At 41.0% G+C, this 16,083-nt stretch overlaps 1 protein-coding gene across 1 annotated transcript; it reads right to left on the bottom strand.

The window, feature by feature from the left end:
• Positions 1 to 2,223: 2,223 nt before the first annotated feature.
• On the bottom strand, positions 2,224 to 15,802 carry LOC127000671 (gamma-butyrobetaine dioxygenase-like). Its single transcript, XM_050864653.1, has 7 exons — positions 15,655 to 15,802; positions 14,091 to 14,218; positions 13,329 to 13,541; positions 9,798 to 9,903; positions 9,485 to 9,687; positions 5,708 to 5,874; positions 2,224 to 4,073 (listed from the first exon to the last, which is right to left on the bottom strand). Exons 1-7 carry the CDS (start codon positions 15,757 to 15,759, stop codon positions 3,919 to 3,921), a joined length of 1,077 nt encoding a protein of 358 aa, XP_050720610.1. The 5' UTR covers positions 15,760 to 15,802; the 3' UTR covers positions 2,224 to 3,918.
• Between the last annotated feature and the right edge of the window lie 281 nt (positions 15,803 to 16,083).

The raw sequence follows: 16,083 nt of genomic DNA, 5'->3' as shown, positions 1-16,083 counted from the left end.
TTGTGGCCATGAAATTGATTTTTCTAGGGATACCATGGTGACTTCGTTGGCGTTGGCTTGACGAAGGCCAGTGTTTGTTTACATCTGGTTTCCAAGTCAAGCGAGCGTGAAGGTGCTGTGTTTTATTGATTTGTGTGCCGTTAGTGATCATTATTTATACAGGAAAACTAATAATTTCATTATATAATATTATAATATTTATATATTCTATTATATAGGATAATTTGGTTTTAGTTGTATGCTTGAATACTACAGTATCTCACTACCTCTGCTGCGCCCCACCGTTGCCAGATTGTCGTACTCAGAGCATAGTATTGACCAGTTTCTGACGCCTAACTATTGCCTACAAACATCAGGAATTAACTATTTTAACGATAATTATAAGTGAATCCTCTTCTTGGGGTCCACGAGACAGTTTTTGGGTCGGTAAATATAAGAGGCTGAGTAAGACAATCTGGCAACTTTGCACGGTGCGCCCAGCCATACCACTGGGAGAACAACGATCCAGCGCGTCCACTCAAATTTACCCTGGGCTGGGCGGTTTTGGCTGGGCTGGGTGCCCAGCCCAGCCAAAATCGCCCAGCCCAGGGGTAGCAGTGACAATTGTAACCGCGGCTTTAGGCAACACCAAAAGTGTTATCGAAACGGCTAAGAGAGCATGACCAGAGGATTATGAGGAAACCAGTATCAACAGTAGAACGCCCTTGCGGAGTCCAAATTTGTCATCAGAGAGTAGTGTCGTAATTAAATATATTCAGTATGGAAAGTAATGGGTAGTCACCAAAAAATCAAAGCTGTCGGATTTCAGAGTCGGGAGAGGTAAACATGGAAGCGGCTTGTGGTAGAATGATGTGGTCGGTTCCGTGTGGGTAAGTTGGTGCGGGTCCGCGGACTTGGTCTGGGTACTGGTGGCGAACAGCCTGGGTTTTCACGGGTGTATCTCAAATAATATGAATTCTACTAGTCGCGGAGAAGATGCTTCTTGTCTGACGTCTGGTAAGCAAAGATCCAGCGGCTGAGTTTTTCAGCCTCTGACATCAACTCCGGTTGCCGTGTCGGCAATTGCCACGTAGGCAGCTGAATCATTAAGGGTTTTTCGAAATACTCTTCATACCGCTTCTAATTATTTCTCGTAGTTTTAACTACTACCACTTGCAACTCACTTCTAGCTGAATCACTATAGATTAGTAATGACAAAATGCAGGTAACCTAGTACTAGTGAATCTGAAGCAGCTAATGCAATTATTCCTACTTCTGTCGGACCAATGGTTTATAATAGCAGCTAAAGATTTACGAGCTGCACCCAACTTTTAATCGTGACTGTACGTAATTTCTCTGCAACAATAATTTTTCATAAAAATTTCCAATGTTATCCTGTGCATAAATTTCTATATTTGCCTTTAAAATGCAGTTACATGAGAATTTTCAATTTACATTTTGTGATGTGGACATCAGAGGTCTGCGCGGGCACTTAATTTTGTCCCGCACCCGCAGCAATGTGCCCACACCCGCAAGATTTTTTTAGGTGTGACCTGCACCTGCCCCGCATCCGCAGCATTGTGCCCACACCCGCCCCACACCCTTCCCCACACCTGCAGAATATTTTATAAAGAACCCGCATACCCACCCTGCACTCCCATCCTCTTTTAAACACACACACACACACACACACACACACACACACACACACAGTATGACCGGCTCACCCCTGGCCACTCAGACAGACACCTGGCTAATTACAGCCGCACCCTGAGTGACCCATCAGGTCGAGAACTATCAGTTTGCTGCCTCTAATGACCTAAGTAGCCTTGCCCCTCAATTAACACCTAAGGGTCATGTCATATAATCCCCATTTCTTAATCTTCATCCTTTCAAAGGTTACTTCACACGTACCTGACTACCTGTTCTACCTGACCCTACCTGATATGTGAGATCCAAAGATCCTGCCAGTCATTTCGGCTTGTATTTATATCTAAAATACTATTTGATGCTATACTTAAGCTTTATATAATTTCAATTTGTGGAAATTTTTGTGGAAATTCAATTTCAGTTTGTGGGAATTTTACTTTTTTGAGGTGGCAACACTGCAGTGGCGGGCGGCGGCCGTCAGTTGCCTCTTGCCAGTGGTAGGGGGTGTGTTACTCCAGGCTCATTGTTGGATTTAGTCTCTATTTTGTTTCCTCCCCCCTCCCCCCTCTGAAATCCCTGGACATTACATGTATTAAAGTTGGATATTACATGTATTATAATTTGATATAGGTATTTTGTTGTTTCAGTACAGCTTAGATATATAGGCTACTTGAAAATTTTGGAAAACAAATATGTCTAGGTGTGATAAACATGTACAGAATACTGGCATCAGTTATAAGTTCGTGACGTCGTTTTACTATTGAATAACTTTAGTACCATATTAGGCTTATTGCCGAGCTACCTGCATGAAAAAGTTATTTTCAACGTAAAGTATTCATGAATGCATTCACGAATACTCATGAAGTATTCGTATTTGTATTCGAATTATCAGTATTTCAATGTATTCGTATTCCTATTCGAATACACAGTTCTTGTATTCACCCCATCCCTGGTCTCTACGGCGGTCAGGCATACGTGTAGGGTGCTAAGTCACCTGTTCTAGATAACTGAGTAGAGCAAAGTTGTAGGCTTGTTTACCAGGCTAGTCAGTGCAAGAGGATGTAATCCAATGTTGGTGAACATTGAAATTAACGATGGAGACCTCAGCGAAGGGAGAGTGTGCCAAAATGAGTTCCTTTTTGGAATTCATAGTCAGATCTTTTAATTTTGGCAGTTAGTAAATACGCATTTAGTAACAGAATGACAATGTACTCATAGCCACCCAGTCAGCTTAGTCAGTTGGAACGTTCTAAAGAATCTAGGGTGTGGGCACGAGAGCGAGTATTCTCATTGCGTACTTAAAAGCATCATTCAACTTTGGATTGATATTGACGATGGAAATAATATGAAAGAACAGAGTAGAGATTGCTGTCAGCAACCTCAGAACCTATGTTTTGGTTAGGAACAGGTGAGGTTTAGAGGAGATAGTTTGCCTCAGAGAAGACCGCAAAATGTCATAGGAGTAAATGAAAAGTTAGAACTATCATTCCACCTCTCTAGTCTGTCACAGAAAGTAGAGCCTGACATAAATTTTATGGTCACCCCAGATGGGCACTCCGAGTCCTGGTTATTACATGAAATGATAAACTTAGATAAACTTCTAGGTAATGGTGTGTGTGTTGCGCGTATGTAATTTGGCGTGGAAAGTAAGATAAATTGTCTTTAGAGAGCATGCTGAACTACTCTCTGATGTTAATTAGACAAACTGAAAATGGAAAGTGAGGACACGGGAGGGTCCGTGGCAGGCTTGTAGCAAACACCAAATATACACCACCAGAAGTGTCTTACTCCCCGTGTGTGTGTGTGTGTGTGTGTGTGTGTGTGTGTGTGTGTGTGTGTGTGTGTGTGCAATATTTAATTTTCTTTCGTAAAAATCGTTCGTGATGGAGTTAGATCCTGTCTGAGATGAAGTCAATATGGAATGAAGGAGTAACTCGGAAAAGGGGACGTACATAGTATTCAAGTTTCAGTCAAAAAGTAAATAGGCAAGAAAACATAAAATTTTGCTTGGTACATCGCATCTTCTTTTAATGAGCTAAATTTCAGTATTGATTCCTTAACAAATTTAAGACGATGTAAGATATAAAGGAGCATCGGATGACACACATACGTAGTTCAGTTTTGATTTATCACTTGTACCCGAAGCCACGGTGGTGTTTACTTCACTAAGGGTCATTGTGAAGCACACCCGTTCCAGGACTCATTTCCGATGGCAAAATCACAAATCCTACTCCAGCACGGGTTGTGCAGACCTCCCCCTTCGGGTGCCTTGCAAGTTCTATTACTCCTTCATGAGTTGGAAAGTGCTGCCCGCAGGACCCTTCTCCTGGACTTGACCGTATCCCAGTCCCAGTAACCGGAGACAATGTGCCGCTCGCCCTCGCTCTCCTGGTAGGCAGTTCGTCCATGCAGCACCCGGTAGTTGTCTAGTACAATCATTTCACCTGCCAAAGTAGACAAAACTTGCTTAAATCATACTTAAATTTCAATGGAAACATTTAATATATTCATGTACACTGTTCAGTGTTTCGATGTTTGACATCACTTATTTTCAGTAACTAGAGCTATTTAACCGCCATCTTGTTTTATTGCAGCCAGTCACTGGACAGCACCACACCACGATTCTGTCTAGCCTCTTAACATGTCCTGACTAAAATTACACAAAGAAAAAAGACAGCAACTTCAAATGAAAGTATAAGAAACGGTTGTGGATGATCCATGTATGTATGTGTGCTGATTCTTTGAAAATTAGAGGTATATACTCGTATATACAATATTTCCTTTACTGGTACTTCCTGTATGTGGTATTTATTGTCCCTTTTAATAGCTTTCCTTTAGTTCATTTGAGTATTTGGAGGGGTCGAAGACTACCCACGTGGTGTCCTGATGATCGCCTATCAACCCGCACTCTAGCGAAACTCTAAAGTGGATCAAGTGAAGCTCGAAGGGGGAAGGCTTAGTCAAGCAAGATGGTGGCACTATAAAACAGTTGCCTGCGCCACTAATTGACTAGGACCAACAAAAAGTGTAAAGATAGGGACATACGCTATTGCTGAGCGTGGCCGAAGTGCATTGGCCCTTGAGACTGTGGTGGGAGAACCCATTACCGGGATAGGGTCAGCGTGACATCCTGGTTACTACAGTTTACTTTCCCCAGGTGTTCCCAGATACCCATTTATCGGTAAGCCCGAAAGGGAGAATGAACAGCTGGATGAGCGGCACGCTGACTGCCCAGGTCGGGATTTGAACCCGGGACCGTGGATTCGTAGCTGGGCATGCTGACCACTAGACCATGGAGGCATAAAATAAATATCCAAGGGGTGAGCAACTTGCTGTATGAGGACAAGTTTAAGCATCTAGTGCAGCCAATGTCAAAATGATGAGAAAACAATTACAACAAATGAACCTAAGTTGCTAACCCATGATTGCACTGCACACATTCTAAATGTATTAGCTCATGATTTGGAAATTGGCAACATAAAAGAACATGTGGTTCATGATGTAAAATACTTTTGAAACCATCACTCTGCCTCAGTAAAATAAGGTTAGAAAGGCGGCCTATGTCTTGTTCTGCTCCAGGACACTGGACGGACCATGTGTGGCTGATGGAAGATATATATAATAAACCAACCAGCTCAGGAAAATGTCTTGTTCTGCCCCAGGGCACTAGTCGGACAATGTGTGGCTGATTGAAGATATATATATTGCAGCTCAGAAAAAAATTGACGGGGAAAATATATTATAAAAATTAGAGAGTGTTTTCTTTGTTTATTTTTCCATTCTATGTTGTTGCCCTGCAATAAAATCAAGATTTAAATCAATGACATTAAAAAAATCAAATAATGTAAATCTGAATTTAAATCAATGATTAAAAAAAATAATTTGATTTAAATACTGATTTAAATCAATGATTTAAAAAATAATTTGATTTAAATCTTGATTTAAATCAATGATTTTACTCAACTTGATTTAAATCAAACAACCCTGTTTAATTATATTCTGTACCTCACTAACTCCGCCTCGTTATGCAACCTGTCATATCATCATAGATTAAATCTTCAATAGCCAAATATCTCACCGTCTTGCAGTTTGTTCGTGATGTAATTCTTGGGATCATTCAGCAAGTCCCAGAAGATAAGATAGGCCTTGTACCAAGTCACTGTCTCCTCTGGGGTCACGGCGAAGTGTGAGTCTCGGGAGTGGTTGCTTATGTTCGTACCTATGACATTACCATTGTCGTCACACCTGTAATGGGAACACCCACGCATCCACGTATTAGGATAGGCAACAGATCCTCTTATACGTTGAAGATATCTATAATAACTATGGTATTAGATTCTTACTGTCCTCACACACACACACACACACACACACACACACACACACACACTCAAACAAATACGAGACGTCAGCCAGACAGCTCACGTAGCAGGTTGTCCATTGCCATGAGTTAAGTGTTTTCTTTACATTACTTAGTCAAGCTTAGTTTTTATTGCAAGATGAGTGATTAAGCCAATATACTTCATCAGCGATATGCTCTATGGAAAATAATCGGTAGAATAAATATCACTGCAGAGTCATATGACAGACAGTTCCTGTCTAGATTTTTCAGATTTTCCATTACCTTATTGGGATATAACTGATATTTGTTTTGCAACATGGATTTGTGCTGTTTATCTCTTGTCTAATTCTACCAAATGTGGGAATTTATTTATCTATTAGAGTTCTAAGGTGGAGGACATCTTGACTGACTCTCCCTTTAATGAAATATCTGACTTAGGAGGTTTCAATATCATTACTAGCTTTAGTTTTCAACCTGTTTCACTGGCCAGCCTGGTAAACAAACCTACAGATTTGCTTCGTAGAACAAGAGATTCGTCATTATCATCTGTGGAAGAGACCTGCCAGTGAAGCCGTATGAGCCAATCGGTTTACCTCCAAGGGAAGGAAGGGCTACTGCCTCCCTATGTGTTTGCCATTTTTGGCGTCCCTTATGTTCCTCGTGCCCTCTCATTTGGGAGTTGAGGCCACCGCTGAGCAGGGTCTGGTTCCCCTTGGTGAGTCACACGCTCCTATACTAGAGGGTTGGGGTAGGAATGGTGATCCAGTGTGGTCTCGCCGGATCAATCAGCTGGCTATGCTTTACCTAGGAAGGAACTGTCACTGTGGGCAACCTCAATGGTCCCACTTACGTAACAATGGACGGTGGAAGTGGCCTCGAATGCTCCCCCAATACACCTGGGGCTGTTGGGTGATATTCAGCTCCAACATTCTGCCTCCCAAGGTTGGGTCCGGCGGTGGGTGGAAGGAGGATGGGGAAGTGAAATATATTGAACTGGTTTATGAGAGTGACTTCTGCACTTCTCATGTATTCTAGTCCTGGCACGACCTTTGCCTCGGTGCTTCAGGATTATATTTAACGTAGTTTTGCCGCTATCTAATTTGTCTCTTTCTCCCTACACCCTCTATTTTTTATCACTCAATCAATTAATAGAGGCATACGCCGGGAGGCCTCAAGACTACATGCAACCCGCTGATAATGACCTCACCTCCAGCTTTTGAGCATATCCGTCCTGATGTTACAGATACCATGTGTCTTTCCACCTCTCAGCTTTATCACAGCTTCTTTGACCTCGCCAAGCAAGGGCGGACGTTTGTTGATGGATGGATTAGCACTCACCACCTGCAACCCAGCAACTGGAGTTTAAGCATTTGAAGGGTCGGCCGTGTACAACTGCTCAAAGTACTCAGACAAATGATCCCTCTGCCCATCCATATCCGACACGAAGTACTCATCAGCTGTTCGAATAGCGCACACTAGAGAGGGAGATTCGAAGCAGAGTTTCTACAGTACTCGGTAAGCAAGGTCGGAGCTCATTCGCATCGAAATGGCCCTCGAGTTTCTCAGCAAGACCCCTGACATACCTCTCCATTTCTCTCTTAAGAAGAGCTTTAGTCCTACCTGAAATTGCCCTTTGAAGGTTAACTCCGGGCTTGGTTCTTGGCAGGCGCCGCTTCTGCACCTCCTCGGCCACCCCAAAAAACAAAAGAGGGGATATGGGGACCTTCCTCCTTCGAGATGCAGGGATCCCAGATACTTTTCCCAATACTTGCCACTGATGGCAGGCTCGCCCGATGCGGATGCATCGCGAAGCCTGCCGCACGGTCGGGACCTTCAACAAGACTGCATCGTGATCGAGGCTTATGCCGCTACACTGATTTTATTATTTTTTTTTTAAACGCTTTTTTGTGTGGGGAAGAGGGTGAAACCCCCCCTCCAAACCAGTCCTAATCAGAGGTTGGTGTGTCTGCTCACCTACTAATTTATGTCGAGTGTTGCATCTCTATTTTCTATCGATAATTTAATTCTGACTTCTGTTCAGAACTTGCAAACTGCATGCGTCCCCCTTTCCCGCGGCTCCGTTGCATATGATTTTCCACTCTTGCTCATCTCTAATCTATTCCAGTCCCATATGCAAGAATTAACAAGCATCTTCATTATCTATCCGTTTCGCTTGTAAATTCTGAAACAGCCTTCTTTCAACTGTGTTTTCTCCTGCCTACGACTTTAACTCTTTCAAGTGGAGAGTATCAAGACACTTCTTCACCCGAAGTTAACCTCTATTTTGGTCTCTTGTTATTTTTTTATTTGCTGGAACTGCGTTAAGCGTGCTTTTTATTTCCACCTAGAACTGCCTCCCTTGCTCTTAAAAAAAAAAAAAGATCACATTACAAGTTGTTGCGGTTCAAATATACAAAACCCGTGTATTTACTATATACACCTTGTATCTCCCACCCAGCAGGCCTAATAATAAGCAAGACCTTCTGTCACCGATGCACCAGCTTCCCTCGCTCTCTCTGATTTTAAGAGAATTTAATGGTTGCCACACATTGGGGAAAGATTTATCTATCAACCCAAGAACCATAGTTAGTTCTGTAATCGAGGTTGCATACTTAACAGCGCTCTTTCCATACACAACACAATGCAACCTGACGCATGATCATAGAACTTTCATTACGTTCTTTTGATGCTTAGGTGGATTCCTAGTTGGGGTTATATAATTTGAATGGCAGCGACTATTATCTCATCTCCATCTCCTTCCTAAATCACCCATCACTCCGATTATCACGTGTGTGATTAGATCGAGTGAATTAGGAACGTTCTGATTCATGTCTATTACAGAAGCCTCTTTGGTACCGTAGGGTGGGTGAGGATACACGCTCTCCGGTACATGCCCTTTTTGATTGATTTTGATCAGTTAGCCTAAACGAGGGTATAGTTGACAAAATATGCTAAAGGTGTATAAGTTAGAAAGTGATTTCAAGTGTTGTGTCTCCAATATCGTCAAGGATACGTGGAGGGTGCTCAACCACTGCTCTAGACCATTTAAGGAGTGTAAAGAAGCAGGCTGGTCAGTAAATAAGAATGAAAACTAAATGTAGTGATGCACATTGAAATCTCCTAAGAAGGGACAGCAAGTTAAGATAAGCACCACTTTGAAGTTCAAATATACAAAAAAAAAAATGTAGTTCGTAGATATACGTAGCTGATAAATAAACGTTGCATAAGTTTTTCGTAGTAGAAAGACAAAGAGTATTAGCTAGATTTTGGAAAACTGAAGAATATAGAATATTTGGACGGGAGATATTGTTGCATAGATATATGCAGCATCCAGGTTTGGACTAAAATTAATTTCAGAAAAACAGATAGCATGAAAATTGAAGTGTGATTGTTAGTAGATGGACAGCTTTGTTACTGTTTTTGAACTGCTTCTCAATCTTTCATATAAATGAATACTTAATTTTGAATTTCTATATATAATGGAAAGCGAGTAACAGAGCATGCTTTACTAACTGGATTATTGTACGTCGGGCTGTTGCGTGGAAATGGCCAACGAAATCGAATCCCACATCTGTAAAAGTGACGACTGTGTTGGTTAAGACACGAAACAACTCCGGGTGCTTCTCTCGCATCTGGTTGGCCGCGTGGAAGGAATCTACAAGTAGATGATCACCGCCTCGTCCTTTTGTTTGTGAGATGCAGTGCATTATCTGAATCTGTTGGATTGCAGTGACTGAGATAATGAAGAAAGGGAAGTGTTTTCAAATAAGAAAATATATTCATGAAGGTGATACTCTTATATCAACGATTAAAGCAGCATACCCACCCCCGGCTTCTCCTCTAGGTAGACCATGTCGTTGTGCATGTCCAGAGCACTGCTCGTGTAGGCTACATTACTCGCGGTCTTCTTGGAGCGGACACTAAACGTTATTCTGAAGAAAGGTAAGGAAAAAAAGCACTTACTTGTGTGACAAAACATCTAAACACACACACACACACACACACACACACACACACACGCACACAAACCAAACAAGATCAGACATGGGTCACGGCGCTCCGAAGAGCAGTCCCGGGGCCAATCAGCTGACCTACCCCTTCCCCTCCTTTTTAGCAGAAACCCAACATCGAAAGGAACTTTTTTGTGACATTAAGTTCAATCATGATGACATACAGTGAGTGCAGTGTGTTTGTGGTGCCGAGAGGACACAGAGGAGTAGTAATCGCCTTGTGTGTCACCCTCCTGCAGGAACTATCGACTTGTTCCAGTCACGAACTCTGTGGGTATTCAATTGGCCTACTCTCCACTCAGGATTGTCTTACAGAGGCAGTCCAATGAGCAGGATCAGCTTCTGGGTAAAACTACATCTGGTAGCACTGTTTGTTGCCAGATCCCTGCCTGTGGTTTTCCCGCTTCTGACGTCATCAACCCTCATTCTCACTACCTATTGTGATCTGGTATTACTGTTTGCCCGTCGAGCATGCTCGATAGTGTGGACACGGCTTTAGCCCGGAACAGCCTTGGGCCCCTGCAGTTTCGTTTCCTTCACAGACACTAGTACTAATAGTTTTATATAGATATGTCAAACTTTCTGCCAACCGTCGATGCTCTAAAGTAATATTAAGATTGGGTAGTAGGAATCTAATAGTGTTGAAATCCCCCTCCAAAAGATAAAGATAGGATTTGGCAGCTGAAAGCCATACAGGGGAGCAATATTCAAAGGAAGGGAGGATGAATGAGTGAAAACTCCGTAAAATAATTGAATCATCCTGATATATCTTTTTGCATTTACGAAGCAACCCTGTTTTGGGGGGAAATTGATGCCACCAACTGCCGTAAGTGTTTCTCAGAAGTTAATTTAGAGTCAAAAGTAACACAAAGCAATTTTAAGGAAGTGCAATCTCTAATAGGTGTAACATTAATAATAATAGGAGGATGAGCAGGCTGGCGGGTCCTAGATCTACCAATAATTAGACTCTGGGTTTTAGACGGGTTTAATTTCATCCCCCATTGATTGAACCAGGACATGATTTTATTATTGTCCTCTTGGAGAGCCTCGGCAACAATTATTCTATGTTGGGGGGAAGATAGAGGTACATAGAGGCTAGTATCATCGGCATAAGCAGTTATTTTTTTATGAAATACCATTCCACATATCACTAATAAAAAAGATAAAAAGCAGGGGAACCAATACACTGCTTTGGGGAACGCCTGACCTAACAGGGCTAAACGAGCTCAAAGCACAATCAATTGCAACTCTTTGACTACGATCAGTCAAAAAGTCAGTTAAAATGCTTAAAAACGAACTGCCTACACCCACGGATTGTAATTTAAATAGAAGTGCTTTATGATTAACAGTATCAAAGGCAGAACTGAAGTCCAAGGAAATCACTCTAGACTCTTGTCCATCATCTAAATAACACTGAATATCATGAGTAATAGTCATAGGAGCGTCACATGTGCCAAAACCCTTACGAAAACCAAACTAACATATAGGAAGTATCTTATTACCCTCAAAAAATATCATAAGACGTTTGGCCAGCAAACGCTGAGGGAATTATGCCCTTAGGAATTGGAATGATATTGGTTGTACGCCAGCAAACTGGGAAGCAGCCCTGGCGAATAAGTTTTCTTAAAAAGACAGTAAGTTTAGGGGCTAATAAATGACTAGTGTTTTTGAAGAAAAGAGGGAAGAACCCACATGGATCAGAACCACCATAAGGATCTAATTCATCAAGGAGTCCCTTGACTTCAGAGGACCTAAATGCAAAAGAATTAAGTCAAGGAGATGGAAAACAGAAATCTGGTAAGTTAACCACAATATCACTCTGCTTAGCATCAAAAACAGAAGCAAGAAGACTGGCTTTAGTAGAAGAATCATAAGTGACTGAGCCATCACATTTACATAAAAGCGGAATTGAGGAGTCAACCCCAAAAAGAGGATTTCAAAGCAGACCACCAGGAATGAGGCTGAGTTGTGCCAGTAAGTACATCTTTACGATGCGTATTATAATCAGCCTCAGTACTTTCATACAATCTCTGAGCATTAACATGTCCTCGGACACAGTTATTCCAGCAAAATCGAGTCCTATACCTAGACCACATATTATAAGCAGATTGCTTGTCCCGAAGGGCTCTTCTGCATTAATCATTAAACCAGGCTTTGTCCCTAAGTCTTGTTTTAAGAATTTTATGAGGTACTCTCCTCTGAAAGATGTCAGTCAGAGCATCATTGAGTGAGTCAACTGGTGAAGGGGCTTAAAAATAAACTGTCATATCCACTCTTTAAGCCGATGACTCTACACTGCATTACTCAACATCTTTAGACAGAAGACCCTCCCAACAGGGACTAGATTATTCTAGTCTGGAGCCCGTAAAACGCTTAACCTCAGGCCTTACTATAATTTTCCATTGGGGCAAAAAAAAATTGGTGTCCTTCAACGCCTTAAAAAACTTAATTGCTCTACCTGTCACCTCGACTCAATCTTCCACACACAAATCCTTTCTTCGAAAACGCTCAGCTGTCACCTTCTACAATAAACATCATCGGTCTATCCTTAACTCAAAATCTCAACTGGAAACCTCATATCTCCTCTCTCACTAAATCAGCTTCCTTGGGGTTAGGCGTTCTGTAACGTCTCCGCCAGTTTTTTTTTTTTTTTTTCTCTCCTTGATGCTAAACAAATACAATGGCCTTTTCCGCCATCGCATGGAGCATGCATCTCATGTGTGGGGGGAATTAACACACAGTTCTCCAGAGTGGAGTCTATGGTCCTCCGTCTCATCACCTCCCCTCCTCTTACTAACAGTCTTTTATATCCTAAATTCCCCCGCCATATTGCTTCTCTTTCTATCTGCTATCGATATGTTCATAAAGACTGCTCTTCCGAGCTTGCTAATTGCATGCCTCCCTCCCTCCCGCGACCCCGCTGCACTGGACTTTCTACTCTACCTCATCCCTATACTGCAGGAGTTAACCAGCATCTTCATTCTTTCATCTCTTTCACTGGTAAACTCTGGAACAATCTTCCTTCGTCTGTATTTCTTCCTGCCAATGACTCCAACTGTTTCAAGCGTTTTGTGATAAGCGGGCTTTTTTTCTCTTTTTGTTTTTTTGCGCTTGAGCTGCTTCCTCTGCTGCAAAAAAAAAAATGCTGAAAGGAGGACCGTAACCGCTTCTTGTCAGCGGAAATATCTGGGCCTGAGCGGGGGTCGAACGTCAGTGTGTGTGTGTGTGTGTGTGTGTGTGTGTGTGTGTGTGTGTTTGTAATGTATTTTATCAAATGGTTTGCTTTGTTCATGAGGATGTGAAGACAGTCTTCAAAACATAACCGAAAAATGATGGGTGAAACTCACCCGTACTGGGTTGGCCTCGTGTATCCAATTTTCTCTTTTGTAAACATCTTGAAGAGGTCTGTTTCGCATGGCATGTCGTTAATTACTGCCACGCCCTCCATCTCCAGCACCTCCAGAAAGTTCAACAGGCTCTTGTCGTCACTACGGAGGAGAGGGAAGGAAAACCGACGCAACTGCCCCTGCTTCTCGCTGCCCCAGAACTTCATCTTGAGTCTGGAAACACGATCGCCAATTATGTGTATTTTCTTCTAACTAAATTCCTTGATACTTATCTCTGCTTTTTGTTTTTTCTTTACAAAGTTCAATACATATTCATTTTAAGAAAGTTGATTTACTGCCACATATTTTCCTCTCAAATATCATATGCTCATACTTAAATATACCGATTACTTTAATTTCAGCCTAATATCAGCTAAGTCAAGTTAAATACCAAACCACGCTAGTAAATTTCTAAGCGGATTTCTAATTTCTGAATCTTGCTTGATTTGGTATTGAAAAGAACCAAATGGTAGCCGTGGCTAGATTATCTATAGTGCACAGGTGAACGTTAAAATAAAATGAAACATAGAGATAAACAGTTATAATTTCGAAGAAAAATAATAATAATTAAGTTAGAAATAATAGTTGATTTTCCTTGATTGAAAATTCACCCAGTATTATGTCAAAACAATTGGTTGTCGACGTGTGAATATAGTGTTTTAATCAAACGGGAAGTTTAGCAAAACAAATTGCATTACAAAGACGACAGAAGTCGATGGTCACCTGAAATTCTCTGACTGCTTTTCCCTCTGGAATGTGCCGAGGGTTCGATCATGCAGCCACGCTCCCGTGAAGCAGCTTACGTGATCGTCTGACCAGCGCACCTCCACCTCCTGTCCGTCATTACTCACCTAAACGTAAAGATCATCAAAACATAAGCTTGTAAAGCCTAGTATAAATTGACAATTTATGGCATAATTTAGGAACATATCCCTAATGGTTAAAGTTTTCAGTGGGACAAGAGATACATAGGCCAGGCGTTTCGATTAAAAAATAATTGGGTTGATAATATTAATATACAAGTTATGCCAAAGATACGATTAAAAGGAGAAGTGTGAACCCAGTGATAAATTTTACTGAGGATATAATTTGTAATTTTTTTTATATACATTCTATTATGAAAGATAACGTACGTATGGCGAATATAAATCAGGAGTCCTTTGAATTAAAGGTATATCCAGTGGTGTAAGCAATGCTCTAAGTTGTCTCAGAGTAACTTCAGTCTTTTCGTTTTTTGGGCATGTAGAGGATGTAAATATCTCACTTAGGTGTACAGGGCTGACCATGACGTCTATTCATAAACAGTACAGTATTTACCTTCACCGAGGGGAGGAAAAAGCTAGGTGAACCGCACATCAGTCTTTTAGTGGAATGGGTATTCGTGGTTTTGTTGGAAAAGATCAATATGCTTGTGACATAGAGAAAGTTGTAATAATTTTATCTACTTTGACAAAAAACACTACTAGCACAATAGATAATGAAAAACGAATAAATCATGCATGTCTCTCACTGTTTGAATTCAATTTCGATCACGATTTAGAGGTTGAGCATTGCTCTGGTACAATAATAAATTTAAAAACTTGTAAAACCTAATATGAAGAATACATATTGTCAGAGTATATTGTATTTTTTATTACCCCATGGTGTTAACTCACAGAGGAATGTATGAGTATCGGAGTGTTAGATGTTCATTGACGAACTGTGAAGTATGAACCCAAGTTTGTTTTCATAGTAAATGTCTGTCTGTTCATATCGCATGCGACCATAGAAAGGCCATACGTGTACCACCAGATAATAATGATAATGATAATAATAATGATAGCAATAAGCAATTCGTCTTAGACGCAAATCTACCGGGAAACTAACCTCATCTCAGACTGTTGAGTCCACCGACAAAGTTTTTTTTTCTGATTCCGTCTTATAAAGAGAATCCAGGGATGCCATTTTAAGGTAGGTTGTTTTTAAGAAGCTTTCAAGAAATTTTCCGATCTTTTTTCCCCAAAAGAAAATCCAAATCTCTTAAGTATCTCATAATATCCCCCTTCGTTTTGTTGCTGACTTTGAACAAGGCATAGATAACTCATTCATCATTATCTTATATTATTTAACTGACTAGTTTCTAGAAATGTGCAGCCTTAATGACGATTTTGAGCTCCATATGGTTAACTATCGAAGAAGTTTATTGGATATGAAAATTTGTACTGGATGAGGCTCTCAAAACTAGTCCCCATATTTTCTTGTAAAAAAGTGTGTCAGAACGAAAGCACGGCACAGTGACAAGGAACACCTGTACGGCGGTGGGCCTGACGTCGATGGCCAGAGCCCCCATGGACAGCAGGCGGTTTTTGGCGGTGGGATGAAAGCAAGCAGGGCACTGGCAGTTGTCTCGCATCCATATTAAGGGGTACCCCTCCTCGCCTCCCGTTGCCCAGGATATCTGTGCACCCAAGGGAGTGCCGAGAATGGAGACAGTGGCGAAACCGTTAGTAACTACAATTATGACAAATATTTACTACCACATAATATCAATAATGATAACTCTAATAATAATAATAATAATAATAATAATAATAATAATAATAATAATAACAAAGACAACAACAACAACAAAATAATAATAATAATAATAATAATAATAATAATAATAATAATAATAATAATAATAATAATAATAATGACAACAACAACAATAACATAATAATAATAATAATAATAA

The sequence above is a fragment of the Eriocheir sinensis genome, chromosome 19 (genome assembly GCF_024679095.1).
Source record: "Eriocheir sinensis breed Jianghai 21 chromosome 19, ASM2467909v1, whole genome shotgun sequence".
In the NCBI taxonomy this organism is placed as follows: domain Eukaryota; kingdom Metazoa; phylum Arthropoda; class Malacostraca; order Decapoda; family Varunidae; genus Eriocheir; species Eriocheir sinensis.
Note: the sequence above shows the minus strand (reverse complement) of the source record. Positions and strands in the feature narration are given on the sequence as shown.

What these genes read in the sequence shown, in the direction of transcription:
- LOC127000671 (XM_050864653.1), bottom strand. Translation starts at nt 15,759, where the DNA reads ATGCGAGACAACTGCCAGTGCCCTGCTTGCTTTCATCCCACCGCCAAA. An exon ending in AAGCAGTCAGAGAATTTCAG is followed by an intron (nt 13,542 to 14,090) that starts GTGACCATCGAC and finishes TCGTGTTTCCAG; the next exon opens with ACTCAAGATGAAGTTCTGGG. An exon ending in ACCTAGAGGAGAAGCCGGGG is followed by an intron (nt 9,688 to 9,797) that starts GTGGGTATGCTG and finishes GCAATCCAACAG; the next exon opens with ATTCAGATAATGCACTGCAT.